Here is a 17,612-nt window from a genome sequence, read left to right as displayed (position 1 = left end):
GTCTTCAATCAATAAAAACGGGATCAATAAAAGAGGTCCACAAGACTCGAAAGTGGAAATATAAATATGGAAATACAATGACAAACGTCTGAACGCCCATTTTCAATTCTTCATCCGTAAAATTGTAAAACTGAACTGTGAAAATAGCAGATAATTTTGTTTTATCAAACAAATAAGGGTGGAGACAATAAAATTAAAGTTAACAGTTGTTGTATCATTTAATTTTTTTTATTTCAAATTTGCAATATTTTTTAATAATAAGAACTAACTACTGCTTTACCACAAACTGAAAAAATTATCAGATCCGATGCCTCGGGAATTCGATGACAAATATACATAAAATAAAATTTCATCACTTCACCATGTTACGCAGGTAATCAAATGATCATCGATCATCATATTTACTCTTGCTTTTAATGTAAGTTATTATAAAGAGAATTGAAAGCAACAACAATTTGTCGACCTGCGTAATACGGCCTTTATCAAATTTGTATGAAACGTAGCTAATGAGGTTCAATAATTTTAAACATAACCTGAAACGTCAATTAAATGCACAAAACACAATCAGAGCGAGATTTTGTTTCTTATTATAAAAGCGCTGCTAGTATGGGAGGGGGTTTTGTTGTTAACATCGTTTGTTATTTGAAAAAAATGATACAAATTGTATATGATATATCACAACAAATTGCGTTGAAGACTTTTAAATCTGATTCATTTAAAAGAAGAAAACGGAATAGCAATATGAAATGAAGGACTGGGCATTATCCTAAAAATGTTATGATTATTTTGATTATTAAGTTATTTTAACCAGGAAAATAAAATTTTATGTATTTACGTAAATAATTAAAAAGATGCTACAGCAGTTTTTTATAATTTAAAAAATATTAACATTTAAAAATTCGAAAAAACATACATAAAAATTTTTCTTATAAGGAATTGCCTTTAAAATATAAAAGTAGGAAATTCGAGGTCCTGAGCTTCATAAATAAATTAAGAATATAAGTAAAATGACAATTACATAACATAATAATAAAAGTATTATTTTTTTAACAAACACTTAAACAAAACAAATTGTATTTACAATGATCTTTTTTATAATATATTATAATCAAGTTTTTTTTTATATATATTATAAGTATTTAATATTTTCTTGAATTATTTTTTCATTTAATTTTTTAAATTTACTATTTCTAATATTTTTATATTTAGAATATACTTATTTTCTTTCAATAATCTCTTTGTTTTTATGGTTTCCTTTGTATGCTTAAAAAATATGCATTTAAATATTTTTTGTATTTGTTTCCTTTTAAATTAATATTATTTATTTGATAATTTTGTTTTTTAAATTTAGCACTTATTGTTAGCATATAATGTTTTGCTTGATTTTTCGAAGACACAACAGTTTCTGGTCCAATTCCAGATAATTTTCTCTTACATTAAATTTTTCTTTCACCAGATAACATAATCCAAAACCTATGGAAACAAAATAATTAACAAAACTAGAATACCAGGCAGTTATGCACTGATTTCCGCTATCAGTTAGAGTTCTCTTTTTTAAAGAACGCTATTGTTAAGTGGAGAACATTTGATGTCCTTGCCTTGCAGCTTCCGTGCTCTCTTTATGAACTGAAATATAAAAATCAGAAGTAAATTTTGGAAGTAATAACTTTTGTAAAATATAAATACATAACATAAAGTATAAAATATTTTTGATGAGCTTATTTGTATATATTTTAATATTTCAATAAAATACAATTTAAGAAATAAAGTGCTAGCTAATTGCACTAAAATCACTATTTCGTTACTATATTGTGAGAGGAACACGTTTTTACCAAATTGTATTGAGGAAGGTAAATTTTATAGAACATTATGTTGGAAAAAATAAGGTTTTACCTGTAGCATGCATGCGATTATAAATATTCTTCTTTTTTTTCTTCAAAATAACGTCCAAATTATAACCATCCACAGTAATTCTGTTAGAAGTAAAATTTTCATTAAAGCAAAAATCTTGTGAAATTTGAGTTTAGAATTTACTTTTCAATGCGATTTAACCCAAGCACATCCTTGAAGGTCAAGTAAATTTTGTTTAATGTTAAATTGGGTAATCCCTGTCCCAAGTACCGTACAAATTTAAGTTGTTCACATTTGGGAAAGCCACTCTCATGGAAGTCCAAAAAGGGTCTATGATCGGATATCTTATATTCCTGTGTGAATAAATTTTAAAAAGTATATTAAAAAAATTCTGTAATGAACTACTAACACTGAATCTTTCAAGCTATTTATCGTTGATTTTTAAATTCTGTTACACCTATTCTTGATTTTAACTATAACTACAATATCGAACTAATGCAGTTATTTAACAAAGAGGCTATCATCTCTTTTGTAAAAGATAAACGTATGAAATAGTTTTGACATGTCGTATAATATGTATGAACAACAATATTCCGTGATATCATAGTGAGTCATTATTGGAGTTTGAGTGGGCTTTTGTGTACAAGGCCACAACTCCAACCTTACTTAACTATCTAATATAAAATGTACATAATGTAATAATAACATTAATTCCGGTCAGCATTTCATTTAAATTATAAGATTATGTTATTACTATTAAAAAATCAGTGTTAGCAGTTTTAAAATGATATAAACCGATATTCTAATAGGATATATAATTTTAATAACAATAAATATATTTTATTTTTTTTGCGAATTCGCTCACATTGCAGAATTTGATGAAGTTCTCGATGATTATGTACTTTTCATAATACGTTACGGTTTGATTGTTTTGAATACCGAACTGTTTAAAGAGCTCCTGCTTTTTAGGCGGTAGTCGTGTTATATGTGTACACACCCCATCCTCAACCCTATGTGTTTCATGCACATCAAAGTTTTCATAAATCACCAAATTATCCAAAGGTCTTGGCATAATAACACATTTTGGCAGCTGATCTATATTGGCTAGACTAGTATTACTCATTGATGCAAAATCTAAGCCATCATTTGATTGCTGATGTACCATATTTTTCAAATCTGCAAAATTATAAAGATATGATGTGCTAATAAAATTTTCTAAAATCAGTTAAGAATCAAAAGTTTTAAGCAATAAAATATTAAATTATTTATTAAATAAATAAATTATATGGTTGCATGTAAGTTTAAAATAAAGAATCAAAAATCTAATTAGAACAGTTATAATCTAATTTTTAATTTTTTTTATATAAAAATCTAAAATATTAGCAAAAGTTTGAACGTTTATGTGCATTGTCATGTTTTAAATGTCCCACTTTCTAGTAATTTAGTATCATACATGGTGAGAAATTGATTTACTTGCACTTTATTATTAATTCATTTTTTTTAGAATATTATTAGGTTGTCGATATCAGTTTCTGATAGCTTTTCGAGCTTTTCTCGAAGTTGAAAATTTAATATTCTTTCTCCTTCTCTTAGCATGGACCGAAAATATCCTTGTTTACAGCTTCTAGTCTCTGTGACTAACTGCTTATTAGGAATTGCCTGGTAACAACAGCTAATACAATAATTTCAAGTCTTACCTAGGTTAATTAGTGCAATCATTGGTATTATATGTTAATTATCATAACATACGAATGTATAATATTTTGTCATTAGCTTGTCGTTGATATAAGCAAAGAATCAAATTTTAGTAAAAGGGAAACCCCACCGAAATAACACCTAGATTGCCACACAAATATTTTGTGAAGCAATTAAGGCCTCTATTAAATAAAGTACAAAAAATAATATATATATTTAATATATGGTATTTCATTTTTTAACATATTCATTCGATTTTACGAATTTTCCCAAGTAAAGACTATTCGTTGTCTTCGTAAGACAACATAAACAGTAAAGATGGTTGATATTTCGACTTGTATGACAGTTTAACCCTCTAATGCCCAGCACCGCCTCAAGGCGGGCTTTATAAAAACGGCTATCAAATGCTTATTTGGTTATATTTTTAATATTTTTTTGATATCAGGAGTTAGATAAAGTGTTATATTTTATTAAAGTTTATAACGTGTTTAAGTATTCTGTTCCAATTTATGTTTATAACTGTGTGAATTGAAAATTCACTTCATTTAGAGCAAAATAATTATTTTTGAAGAAACATGATTTTTTTATATAAAAAACTTACAATTTAAAATAGTTTGATTAAAAAAAAAAATACAGGTAAGTAGATGGAAGTATTTTCTTTCAACTAGAAAGAATATTGTTTTGATTCCGTATTTATAATGTGCTTAAATTCGTATATTCCTTAAACCGTCTAAAGGCGGGCCTGGGCATTAACACGAGAAATAAATTGCCCTGCCATAATACATGAGTACAACAAACACATGGGAGAAGTAGATTTGATGGATGGTTTGATTAGTCGTTACCGTATTCGTATGAAAACGAGAAAGTGGTCTAACAGCATTTTTTTTCATCTATTAGATATGACGATGGTAAATGCATATATTCTTTATCATCGTTTGCATGAAAATTCAAAGTACCAACTTTCTGATTTTCGTACTGTAATTGCAGAAACCCTCTGTAACGTTGGTCCATCTGATACTCAAAAACGTAATCGACCACCTTTGAATACACTACGACCTAAACCAAAGAGGGCATATATTCCCCCAGCCAATGTTCGTTACGATGAAACAGGTCATTGGTCTGAATTTCTTGATAGATCGGGCGAAAAAACTTGTAAAATGGCTGGTTGCAACTCACAAAGGCAAGATTTTTGCACAAAATGCAAATTAAATTTGTGTGATTCCACAACAAAGAAATGTTTTTATAATTTTCATAAGTTTTAATTTTTATTATTATTATATTATTTATTATTATTATTATTATTATTTTATCATTACTAATAAAGACTGCAACCAAAAAACAGAAATTTCCATTTGTTTTACTCACAAAAGTCAGCATCCTTTATTTGTATTTTTATACGCCTAAATGCCCAGGACCGCCTTGAGGCGGGCTTGACTTTTTTACGATTTACAAGACAACGAGACATCAGAATGAAAAAAGGACTTTGGATTCGGCTTTTTTGACCTCAAATTAATCTAACCTGATTTTTTCAACTCAAATAAAAAATGTGGCATTAGAGGGTTAAATAAAGTTTTCGAATTTAAAAGATCGCTCAATTTTTGCTCGTAAATGACAAACAAAATATGTTGCATAATTATTATTCAAATTTAATAAATAATTATTTACAGCTAAATAAAAAAATACAATTATCCGATTTTAAAGCGGCTTTCGTTGATTATATCGCAGATGAGCGGCTTGAAAACGCAGTACCGTGAGTTTAAAAAATTTCTTTTATATGTTTGAAATGTTTACACGGAATAAAAGAAAAATTTCACATTATAGGCAGATGTAATAGTAATACCAATTTGTTACCACAAACTCGGACATTAGACTTAAGAAGACAATAAAAAAATTAAATATTTAATATAAATATATAAATTTTGAGGTTCCAGGTTTTTTAGTATTTAGGCGCCCGAAATTAAGTACTTAGTGTGTGCCAAACCTAGTATTTGGATAGAATGTGTTCAATGTCTCTTTTTAAGCAGTAAAAAGAAAATTATAATTTTTAATGTCGAGCCTTAAAACTGTCACTGTAAGAACTGTAAGAATCAAAATGGATCAAAATAAATGTACACATTTTATTTTTTTTTAAATCACTTATTTTTCTATATTTCGAAACAAGTATAATTTTTGTTATTAAATAAAAGTAATAATAATATATACGTATATATACATAAATAAAAAACATTTAGGTATGCACATATATACTTACATATTTATAAATTGAAACTCATAAATGTGATATTAAAATAGTTAAAATTAAAATAATAGTAAATTTTATAATCTCATATTTAAGGAATAAAAGTATTTTACTCATCAAGTGTTATCAAAAATGGTTAAATAATTATTGAAAAATAAGTCACAAATTCAAATATTTAACAATTAAAATTAAAATAAAATATAATTATGAAAGGCATTTTAAATTTTACTACGAACAAATATATAATAAAATGAAGCAATTAAATAAATAAAATACAAAATAGCACGCAATAAAATAATACAGATTTTAATTAATCTATATAAATAATTAAAAAATAAATCAAAATAAATGATTTTGTATAATAATAACTTATATATAAATGTAGTTGAGTATACGAGTCAGTAGTAGTAAATCTATCCCAGTCAATATTTAAATTGTTGGACCCATTATCATTGTTGGAGTGTGTTGTGGATGTAATGATATTTGTGTTGGTATTTGTGGTGGTAATTGTGGTGGTATTTGTGGTGGTAATTGTGGTGGTATTTGAGGTGGTAGTTGTGGTGGTAGCTGTGCTATTTGTGGTAGTTGCGGTACATGGGATTGTTGTACCTGGGACCCCTGGGGTATATGCGGAACTTGAGGTACTTGTACCTGAGATACCTTTGGTACTTTAGGAGTTTGTGATACTTGTGATGGTTGTGATTGGGCACTTTGAGCTTGTTTGTTTGGGGTACCACCTATAAGTTGCGCAAATGATAAAAAATAAATTGTTTTTTTAAATAAAACTTTTAAATTATAATCAAAAACAATCGAAAGTAATTAAATAGCAATTATAATGTATATAAAAAAATCATTTAAAATGATAAAAGCAAATATGTAAAAGTTATTTATATATGTACAATATTCATGCTTACTTATTGTTACATTTACAACTTACCGGCTGTAGTATTTGCTAGGAAGCGCTTCGTTTTGTCAAGTATATAAGGCAAATTATAGCCATCTTTCGTATAACTGAAATGTATATAAAATAAATTATAATGAAATATATATGAATTCTGTGTAAAAAGTATCCAGAAATATAAAAGATAAAATCATTTAATTATTCAAGGTATCCATACAACTATTTTAAGCCGATTGGTAGTAAGTGAAAAAACTTTTTTAAGTAATAGTTGTAGCTTTATAATCATAAATATGTGGCACGGGATCATGTCAGTTGAGTACTCTACATGATCGATAATTGCACAACTGAAGTAAACATACTATGTACCTCCATAACGGATGGTCATATAGTATTCCCGTTTTTTAAATTATAAATTCTAGATACTTTCTAAACATAACGTATATTTATTAAAGTACTTTTTTACACAAATTAAATACTTACATTTCTGTACGTTTTGTGCAAAATAAATTTTTAAAATTACTGTAAATGCAAAATAGTGTAAATGTTGGTAAGCCTTGTCCTAGGTAGCGAGCGAATTTTATTTGTTCCGGTTTGTTTAGGCCACTTTGATTAAGAGAAAGAAATGGTCGATGATCCTTGATGTCATACTCCTAAAATAAGATATTTTAATTAGCAAAATATTTATCAGATATATGGTCATATATGTATATATAATTTTAAACCTTAAACAATTCAAAATATGATTGGTTATTGGTTTACTTTATAAACGCCGTTACATCATAATTGAACAAATATTAGAATTTATACTATCATGTAAAAAACTTGAGTGCACCTGAAATAATCTACAATCTACAAGTTAGAACTTTCGTTATGTTCTCAGCTATTCAAGAAATTCGATTGTTTCATAAAATTTATATATAATTTTATCACAAATTATATAGAGTGATAGCATGATCCAATTTAAGTCAAATATACGCCGTTTTGTTCTATGACTTGTAATTTTATTATGCTTTTCTCATAAAAGTCCTAAAAGTCACCAGAGAAATCGTTCGCCATGGAGAGGGACAGATGTTAATCTTTTGATGTCAGATCTGAACTATAAGGTTGATGCGTAATGTTTGGACTGGCGTTATCCTGATGGAACACAATTCCTCTCCTATTGCCCAAAGATAGCCATCTCTTCTTCCTTCAGATGCTCCCGTTTATAACAGAACAGTTCCAAGTTAGGAATTTTGCACCAAACACACAACAAAACCTTCCTGGCTGTCAATCCTGGCTTAAACACCATTTAATGTCATCTTTGAAATCGAAATTATCGGAATGGCATGGACAAAGCCAAAATTGGGCATGATTGGCTGTTATAGTATCAGGACCATAAACAGTATTCACATTTTCAACTCTCTGGCTTACATTTTCGCCTTAATCAAAGAAAAACTGTAAAATATGGCGTATTTTCTCTTTGCTAGTGTACACCTTTGATGTGCACCCAAACAAAACTGAGTCAACTAATTGCCAAACTATCAAAAGTTTTTTTAGTACGAAATCTCATCTTTCTAACGCCATCCAGCGTAATCCGATCGGACTTACACAACACAGGATACAGACAACTAAAGCCATCTATTGGGAAAATAATAGATTTCTTTTACTACACTTAATGTAAACAATCCATAAACTATATTTGGTATAATCCATTTTATTCAGCACAGCCACTGAACAACAATAAACTACATGAAACCGGTTTCATTAATTTTTTTGTCACTATAACTTTTATCCATTACGTATGAGTAAACATATGATTTCAGTATCATTCTATCATTCTTATTACATTGATTGCAATATGTATAATTTTATGACTATGATTTTAAACATTAAGTAGTGGACAGTTAAAAAGAATGTGAGCGACAGTCTGCGCTGCGAGCCATTGACACATTGAAGCGCTTTTTCAGTTTCCGTGACAAGCTTAGATTGATTGAATCGGCTTTAAGTAGCAATATTGAACTAAATCTTACATTGTTAGAACAACTAACATACCACTCTTTATCAATTTGGAATCTCGATTCGTATAGATCTTTAGCTAGAGACAAGAGATCATCAAAATTTTACCCTTAAATATGGTTTGTTGACTAAGGCAGTACTTAGCAAGATATTTGTATTGTCATTCTTGGATGGATGGCTATATTTTTCTAAGTTCCAGAAGTGCCATATAAAATAACATTCACAGCCACTATAGGAGGTTAGCCTTCATAGGCTGAAAGAATGTTCTCTGTATTGGGTTTTACTACAACACAATATTTTCTTAGCATACACTCCTCGAATTGAGATGGAAGTATTATTCTTTACTGTTCGAATGTTGCACGAATTCTCATGTGACTCTGTTTTCTATTAATGCCACGCTTATTTTCAGTACTCTTGAATCGCATCACATGTTCAAATGGACTGTGCAATACATGTCAGTGATATCTAAATTTGTAGTCTTTGGATTAAGCGAATTCAATCAAGATCTCAATCTCCATTTTAAATCACTTCTGAAAATTTTGATACAGACAACAGACAGAGGTAAATAGAGAACGAAATAAAGTGTAAAATACAAAGAGAAAGAAAGAGAGAGAGAGAGAGAGAGAGAGAGAGAGAGAGAGAGAGAGAGAGAGAGAGAGAGAGAGAGAAAGAAATCTGACCTAAAACTGTAATTGGAATAATCTTGTAAAGCTGTAAATAAAAAGCAAATAAATTGTTGTTTTTAAATCTGTAAAAACCGACAAGTATTATGATTAGCTATATCATTTAGTTTTTGATTGTAATTAAAAAAACTACACTAGATAGACAAAAAAAAAATGGAGAAGCTGTTAAGTGGAGTTAAGCAAGAAAATGTTTGGGAAACTCTGTTATAAATTTTCAATATTTATACCAAATATAATAGAAAATTAAAGTTTACTTTTTCCCGACATAATCTTCTACAACTATTTTGTATTACACGACTTATATATATTGTATATGAATATAAACATATGTATATATATATTTATGGCATATTATTACATTTACATATATAAATTAAATACTTTGAATATAGGTTTGTATATAGGTACAAACAATTTTCATTAAACTCCATATAACTTCATTTCAACTTTTTTTCCATAAAGTTGCAACTTCTACTTTAATTTATTATTTTCATGTGTTGAGATATTGCCCGCTCTCCTGCTGCCTCAATGATTAAAAACTATGCTTTTTTCATTGATATCTTTTGCAAGTCAGCATAGAATGTGACCAAGCCAATTATATTAACGGGTCAATAATTTTTCTAAACCTTAACTCATTATTAGGAATTGTGTTTGCGGAATACAATTAAAACTATAATGCGATGAAAATATTTAATGTTATAGAAAGTTTTATTCCAGCTCTTACTGTCATATGAAAAAAGGATTTTAATATTTTTGTTAAACGGTATTATTTTCTTGTGGAGCGCCATCTACATAACGTTGAGGGTTTCAAAAGTTAAGATAGCTTTTATTAGTCTGTTTTGAACGATACTTGACCATCAACGCTAGTTGAAATGAAATTAGTTAAGTAACTAAAACTTCACACATTTAACTAAAACTTCACACATCCTCCACGTCTGAGCCTTTTATTTTTAAATTTTATGAGTTTCAATTATTTATTTGAATCGATTTTGTTTTAACATAGTTTATTACCAGTACGGTGGTCTTGGCTTTTGTTCTAAATTCCTAAATCTGAGCAAAGCTGTATCTACTCTCAAAGGGAGAAGATAAATATCATATATGTAATGTAATTACGAGTAATATCAAAACTGATGCAGTATTTTCAATATTCTTCCCGTTATTTACGAAATCCATTTTAAACCATTATTTTTATTTTATATAATAATAATATTATTATATTTCATTATATATTATATTTCATACATATGGAAAATTCTAATATTATGTAAATCAATAGTGAACTGCATACACACCTAAGTATAGTTTAGAAATCTGATTTATTTCTTGAAATTATAGCTTAAAGGTCTTAATAACGATGAGCACAATCAAAGAACTAATTAGACCGAACACAGCACCACCTAAGGAACACACAAAACAAGGACGAGAGTGTAAACTTATCTTCATCAATATCAACATCATAATTATCATCATTAATATTCACTATCGTAATTATAATATTCGTTATACATGAAGGAAATGTGTATATTTTAGTTTTGATTATGTTAAAAATCAATAGAGCAAAGGAATGAATGACAAGCGAGTGGATGTGTGCACATGTACGAATATTCCTGTCGGAACTTCTTGCTAGGCCGTACAATTCTACAAACTAACCACCTTTAAATTGATATGCGTATATATATAAATATAAATACATATATAGATATAGATATACATATATATATATATGTATGAGATGTGCGTGTTTATGTGTACATATCTGTGGACAAAATATTTATGTTACCATTTTGATACACACAATCTAGTGCATGAGAACTTTGGAAACAAACCGGAATCACCAACACCATCCATTCATGCCCATCACCACCAATTTAGCAACTCACACTTGCCGCTTTCTCGTATTGCCGTTTGCCGTACGGTTTTGTGTACGAATAATGGGCGGACGGACGGCAAACGCAAGTCAAGTCAAGTGTTGATTGTGAATTTGTTCCTTAAATTTTTGGGTGTTGATAATGACTCGATGTGGTGTGCAAGTCTATTGGCATATATGAAGAGTGTGTTTTGGGCATAGGGGTTTGTTCGCTTCACTGTGTTTGTGATGTATGTTGGTAGGTGTTAAACAGCAGAAATTGGAAGTTCATGAAGAAAAAGGTATAAAAACAGAGAGCAAAAATGGTTAATAACCGAAATTTTTGTTGTCATCATTAAGTAGTGTTTGCGTAGTTAAACTATAGTTCTCATTTTTATAATCTCTATTGCTTCAGATATCAATACCGTATTCCTTTAAGATCTCAAATTAAATATAAGCTGAAGTAAAATTTTGTTAAGAATTATGAAATAAGTTATTTTAAAGTGTTTACAACCCTTTTCATATTCATAACTAGATCGTAGACCAAGGAAAGAAGGGTAGACGACGTTGAGAAAATCTGCATTCTATGTCATTAATTATGAATGCTTTTAATGAACATAAGACATATATACATGCAAATATAAATATACATACATGTTTTTATACATATATATTAAACATTGAATAGTCATGACTTTACGTATGCATAAAGATGCTAGATATGTAAGTTTATATATACATACATACTAAAATGGAATATTCAGTGATACTGAAAATGAAGATGCTGTCAGATTATTTACAAAATTTCGAAATCCTGTTATCAAATCAAAACAGGATTCAGTTTCAAAACTGAAGAAGTTAAAGGGTTGAAAATTGTGTAACTTTATACTCCTAACAAAATCGATAAATTAATTCAAATATTATATATATGGTATGTATATTACCATAATTAAGGAAGTGCAACTATATGCGTATTATCAAAATTTTGCCAAAAAGTTGAATATCATCAAACAAAAGGTATGTGAAGAAGCAAAAAAAAATTGCTTTAATGAAGCTTAAATAACCTCTACACAGAGCTGTTGGGCATTTACTAAGAAAAGCTTGCAGATATAAACCGTAAGTTTGTATATTTGTTGATTTTCTAAAAAACATATATCTAAATGGTAAGTTTTTATGGCAGCTGTACTGATTTTTCAACCGATCGAAACAAAGTAAACGAATGGCATTAAAGATACTGAATATATTTCACATTCATCACAATATATTTTTACTCAATACTTTTATAGATAATAAAGAAAAATTTTATCTTAATATATCTATATCCTTTCGAAATGACATTCTGGTAATATTAAAAATAAAAATTTTAGTAACGTCTTGTGCACGAATAGCATCCTTTTGAAGAGGCATGAGACACTCATTCAAGTAGAAGGGAACTAACCTGACAAGTCCATAAAAGGATGCCAGCTCTATCAAATCAGTTAGTCAAATGAATTTCAAAGATTTGGAATATCCTACTAACTAATGATGAATAAGAATAGCTTGCAGATATACTAATACTAAGAAAAGCTTGCAGATATAAACCGTAAGTTTGTATATTTGTTGATTTTCTAAAAAACATATATCTAAATGGTAAGTTTTTATGGCAGCTGTACTGATTTTTCAACCGATCGAAACAAAGTAAACGAATGGCATTAAAGATACTGAATATATTTCACATTCATCACAATATATTTTTACTCAATACTTTTATAGATAATAAAGAAAAATTTTATCTTAATATATCTATATCCTTTCGAAATGACATTCTGGTAATATTAAAAATAAAAATTTTAGTAACGTCTTGTGCACGAATAGCATCCTTTTGAAGAGGCATGAGACACTCATTCAAGTAGAAGGGAACTAACCTGACAAGTCCATAAAAGGATGCCAGCTCTATCAAATCAGTTAGTCAAATGAATTTCAAAGATTTGGAATATCCTACTAACTAATGATGAATAAGAATAAGTTCCTCTTTATCCGCACAGTAAAAACCCCGTCAAGTCGTTGAATGTAGAACAAATATGTAAAACAAACCTTCCTAATACGCAGTGACCTGTCAGAACCAACATCGTTTTACTAAGTTGGTTCACCTTTAGTTAAAAAATCATTTTAAACCAGGGTAGACTTGTGTTCTGATAAAAAAAAAACTTTATTTACTCAAGTTTTTCTTGTCAACCATAGGTATTTATGTTTAATTGACTAGGTGATGATAGACTGTTGCTCATGTATGTTATCTCACGAGAATAGAATGGTTACAGACTCCTCGGGGAGGTATGCAGATCTGAGGTCAATTATTGCTTAGTCTGATGAAGTGATAATCAATAATCCAGTCAAGGCGCATAGAGGGGTTTTGAAGAAACCTCGCAGTTAACAGAGAGTAAAAGTGCTCAGGTGCACTGAATCAACTAGCCTCAACATAATATAATGTAAAATATGATTATGTTGATTTATCTTGTATTTTCTTCTGTAGGATTCTTCTATAAAATTTGCTGCTTATATGATTTATATAGCGAAGCATATATATGTATATATATAAACATATAAACATAGGTGAAAAATATTTAAAAGAGAATGTCTCAAAATTAGAACAGATTTCAAATTAATAGAACAAATGTTCGTTGATAGAAACATAAGCCTTCGAAAAAAGTGGCATGTGTTCTATAATTGTATAATTTTTTCATTTAAAGCCCAATACTGTGTTCAAATCTAATAATTTTGTCTCACACTCATGCATTTTTGGTACACCACCATTTTGACTTTATATGTAAAAATTTATATTAAATTTATTTTGTTAAAAAATGTGCAATGATTCAAGTAGAGAATTTCAATTAAGTGAAATCTAATAAGAATAATAAAATTGATGTGGAGACTTGAAATTCGTTTTTTTATTCCTAATAAAAAATTGACATTTCTATTCTACACACCAATGTCTTCAAAATGTTGTAATATCAAAAATTAGATACTCATACATGTATGTAATATAACGTAATTATGTATATATATTTATGTACAGTATATTTTAATAAGAACATATTTACAAACAAACATATGTGTGTGTGTACGTACACTCGAATATATCTGCTTACTACGTAAACTGTAGCTTGCATTTAAATGAGTTTGTGTGTGTGTCAATGATTTTAAAATTATTATCAGTGTGTGAGAGCAAATTGTGCTAGCATAAATTATAAATTTGTATGTATATATTTATATGTATATATATAATGTTAGTTTAAAGTTCTAAAGGAAATATGTGTAGTGTGAACGTAGGGCAGGCATTTTCAATATAACAAGGTATGAGGTGGTCGGCAATATAATGTTTAACTTAATTTTTTGGGGGTGGTAGGAGGTAGCTAGCTGTACTCTGTAAATGTGTTATGATATTGCTGGGCTAGGAGAGCCGGTCGAAGGACATGTAAACACTGTCTAAGGACTAAAATTTGTAATGATTCTCTCACTGCACACCAACTGACGAACATAAACCAACTTTTCAAATAAGGTTACATATTATGCCATCATCAATGTTATACCCCAACCCAACATTCCCCACCCTAGCATACATAACACAACATTTGAATTGAAACAACAACAACAACAACAACAACAGCGACAATGTTGTTTTCAATGATTTTGCTGTTCATGTTTTTGCTGCTGTTGTTGTTGTTGTCGTTGTTGTTGTTGTTGGTTCTTGCTGGTGCTGTTATTACAATTTATAATGATATGTATGAGTGAGTGAAAAAGTATGAGCACAAGTGGTAGTAAGCATACACATACATATATGTGTGCGTATGTTAACATATCCTTGTACAACATTCAAATATATTTATATATGCATATATGAATATAATAAATATGTGTAAATATTTTAAATTGGAAATTGTGAAAACTACTTGCCACCCACCCACTAATAAAAGCACACATACACTGTGATATGACTGATAATAAATACATAAAAATATATAAAAATACATATAAGGATATATTTTCGTTTATAATTTTATATTATACATACTTGGCAAAATTTAATAAAGTTTTCCACAACTATCGATTTATCATACAAATTCATTTGACCGGTGAAGCGCACGCCCAACTGCTTTAGGTTCTCCTTTTTCTTTGATGGCAACTTATTCATATGCTGGAAAATGCCTTCTTCGATTTTATGAGAGGGATGTACTTCAAAGTTTTCCTTAATTGCAAAGGTAGCCAATGGTTTAGGTGCATTTGACGCTGAATTTATAATTGCAAAATCATTGCTGCCAGCAGCAGCGCCCTCTGACGAAGTGTTCGAATTGGAAGCATTCAAGTGCGAATTGGGGAAAGCTAAGTTCGATACTTCCATTTCATTTGAATTTGAACTATTCGTTACGTGATGTAAGTCAAAAATGGTGTGCTTGGAGTCATGATCGAAAACGTCGTCCATTGTGTTTGAAGAATCTAGACTGTTGGATGCACGAGAAACGGAAGACAATAATGCGGCTACTTTGCGTGATGAACGCGATTTTTGTGTGGTACTGCTATCCAGATCAATTAAGCTATTATTTAGTGCTGACTGTTGTTGATGTTGATTACTTATGGTTGGGTTTGTATTGTTTGCAGGTGTATTTGTGGAATTTGTATCATTTGAGGATTCGCTGTAGTCATTGGAGTGACGTAAATACTTAAGGAATTCAAAGGAACCATCAAAATGTTGTGCGCCATTACTTGCCGTTTGATGAGGATGTTGAGGATGTTGAGGATTTGAAGTGATTGCATGATTGTTGTGTTGTTGTTGTTGCATACCAGCTGGACTGTGATTTGAATTGGCCATGTTGGCCCAGCGTTGAGCTGGATTAAAACCTTGAGGTATTGCCTGATTTGTAGTATTAGGTAGATTATGATGCGTAACGCTGCCGTTCGCAGCTATGTGTTGATTATGATGAAAGTTGGCGGTTGACGATTGTTGCGGATGCCCATGCACATAATGTTGCTGTTGGGAGGCAGGGTGGTGATGTTGTTGGTGTGCTACTTGCTGTTGCTGTTGTTGAGAATGGTGCGCCGCTGGCGTTGCTTGCGTTTGGTGTGCATAATTATTGGTTTCCATATGTGTGGCATTATTATATATATCTGTATTGTTTTGACCTCCTGCTGTGACTGCGCCTACACTATGCTCCGACACTACAACTCTGCTGTTAGTGCTGCTATTACTACTATTTACATTGTTATTGTTTACACCACTGTTTACGCCATTATTATAAAACGCAATATTATTGCCGTTTTGTTGCAGTTGTTGTTGTTGCTGCTGCTGATGTTGTTGTTGTTGATGATGGTGTTGTGAACCAATAACTTGTATATCCTCAAAATTTGAAAATTTTAACTCGCCATTGCTTAAATATTTAGCGAATTCAGAAGGGTCATTTAATGAGTTTAAAAAGAATGAACTAAAATTGCTTGAAATGCAGGACATTTTGTTTTTCTTTTTAATAAAAATGATTTAAAGTATGAATTTTTTTTCAAATAGTTCTTCGAATTTTTTAATATGAATTTGTTTACTATCTTTATTTTTTATTTAAAATTTTCTCTTTATTCCTAATAAGTTTTAAGTTATCAATAAACTTAATGGAACTAAGCGTTGCAGGGGGTTGGTTAGTTACGTGTTAATAATACTGTTAAGAATACGTTTGATTTTTAAGTTTTTAATTTCTTGATTTTTGTATCTTCTCAATTGTTTTTCTAATTACTTATTTTATTCATTTATTTATTTATTTTAAAGCTATTTGATAGTTTTCGCGTAATTTTTTCTTTTCTCTATTTTAATTCTTTATATTATTTTCATATGTATAAATAAAATGGCACATTTCTTACACTTAATTTCCTAAAAGAAATTTCAAATTTCCCACACTTTACCTAATTTTGGGAGACTTTTGATTTTGTTAATAATTTTACAATATAATTGTTGTTACTGTTGTTGTTGTGGTTATAGTTGTAGTTGTTGTAATTTAAGATACATTTTATTAAAATTTATTTACATTTGGTATATAATATTTATGTATTTACTTTGTATATATAATTTAGTGTTATATATTTAATTATAGATCATTAAACGACTTTTTATAAATGTGATTGATATATTTATATGTTTCGCCTTCAATTGCACTTTTTAATTTCCAATATGAAAATGTGAAATTTTAATTTTTAATTTTTCTCTTAATGTTAATTTTGCTAGTGTATAATTTTAATATTTCTGTATTTCTTTCCCTTGTTGTTGTTGTAACGCGTTTTTCATGAATTTTCACTAAAGTTTCTTTGCTCTTATTTTGTTCGTATTTTATTACATTTTTTATAATTTTATTTTATTATATGTATATTTTTTTCTTTTTATTGGAGCAG

At 29.2% G+C, this 17,612-nt stretch overlaps 1 protein-coding gene across 2 annotated transcripts; it reads right to left on the bottom strand.

The window, feature by feature from the left end:
* Positions 1-1,252: 1,252 nt before the first annotated feature.
* On the bottom strand, positions 1,253-16,966 carry LOC119674212 (GATA zinc finger domain-containing protein 14). 2 transcript variants are annotated; one of them, XM_038085374.1, is made up of 7 exons: positions 15,259-16,966; positions 7,167-7,336; positions 6,723-6,796; positions 2,717-3,027; positions 2,035-2,204; positions 1,894-1,973; positions 1,253-1,626 (listed from the first exon to the last, which is right to left on the bottom strand). In XM_038085374.1, exons 1-7 carry the CDS (start codon positions 16,687-16,689, stop codon positions 1,571-1,573), a joined length of 2,292 nt encoding a protein of 763 aa, XP_037941302.1. In that variant the 5' UTR covers positions 16,690-16,966; the 3' UTR covers positions 1,253-1,570. The 2 variants fall into 2 exon arrangements, with proteins under 2 accessions (XP_037941302.1, XP_037941372.1); XM_038085444.1 differs by lacking the exons at positions 1,253-1,626; positions 1,894-1,973; positions 2,035-2,204; positions 2,717-3,027 and adding an exon at positions 6,120-6,522.
* Positions 16,967-17,612: the final 646 nt, after the last annotated feature.

This window comes from Teleopsis dalmanni, chromosome 1 (genome assembly GCF_002237135.1).
Source record: "Teleopsis dalmanni isolate 2A chromosome 1, ASM223713v2, whole genome shotgun sequence".
Lineage (NCBI taxonomy): Eukaryota > Metazoa > Arthropoda > Insecta > Diptera > Diopsidae > Teleopsis > Teleopsis dalmanni.
This window is presented reverse-complemented; position numbering and strand designations above follow the sequence as displayed.

Coding starts and splice junctions, on each gene's coding strand:
- LOC119674212 (XM_038085374.1), bottom strand. CDS start 16,689: ATGTCCTGCATTTCAAGCAATTTTAGTTCATTCTTTTTAAACTCATTA. Junction 6,797..7,166: donor TGCACAAAACGTACAGAAAT/GTAAGTATTTAA, acceptor TATACATTTCAG/TTATACGAAAGATGGCTATA. Junction 3,028..6,722: donor CCTAGCAAATACTACAGCCG/GTAAGTTGTAAA, acceptor ATAATTTTGCAG/ATTTGAAAAATATGGTACAT.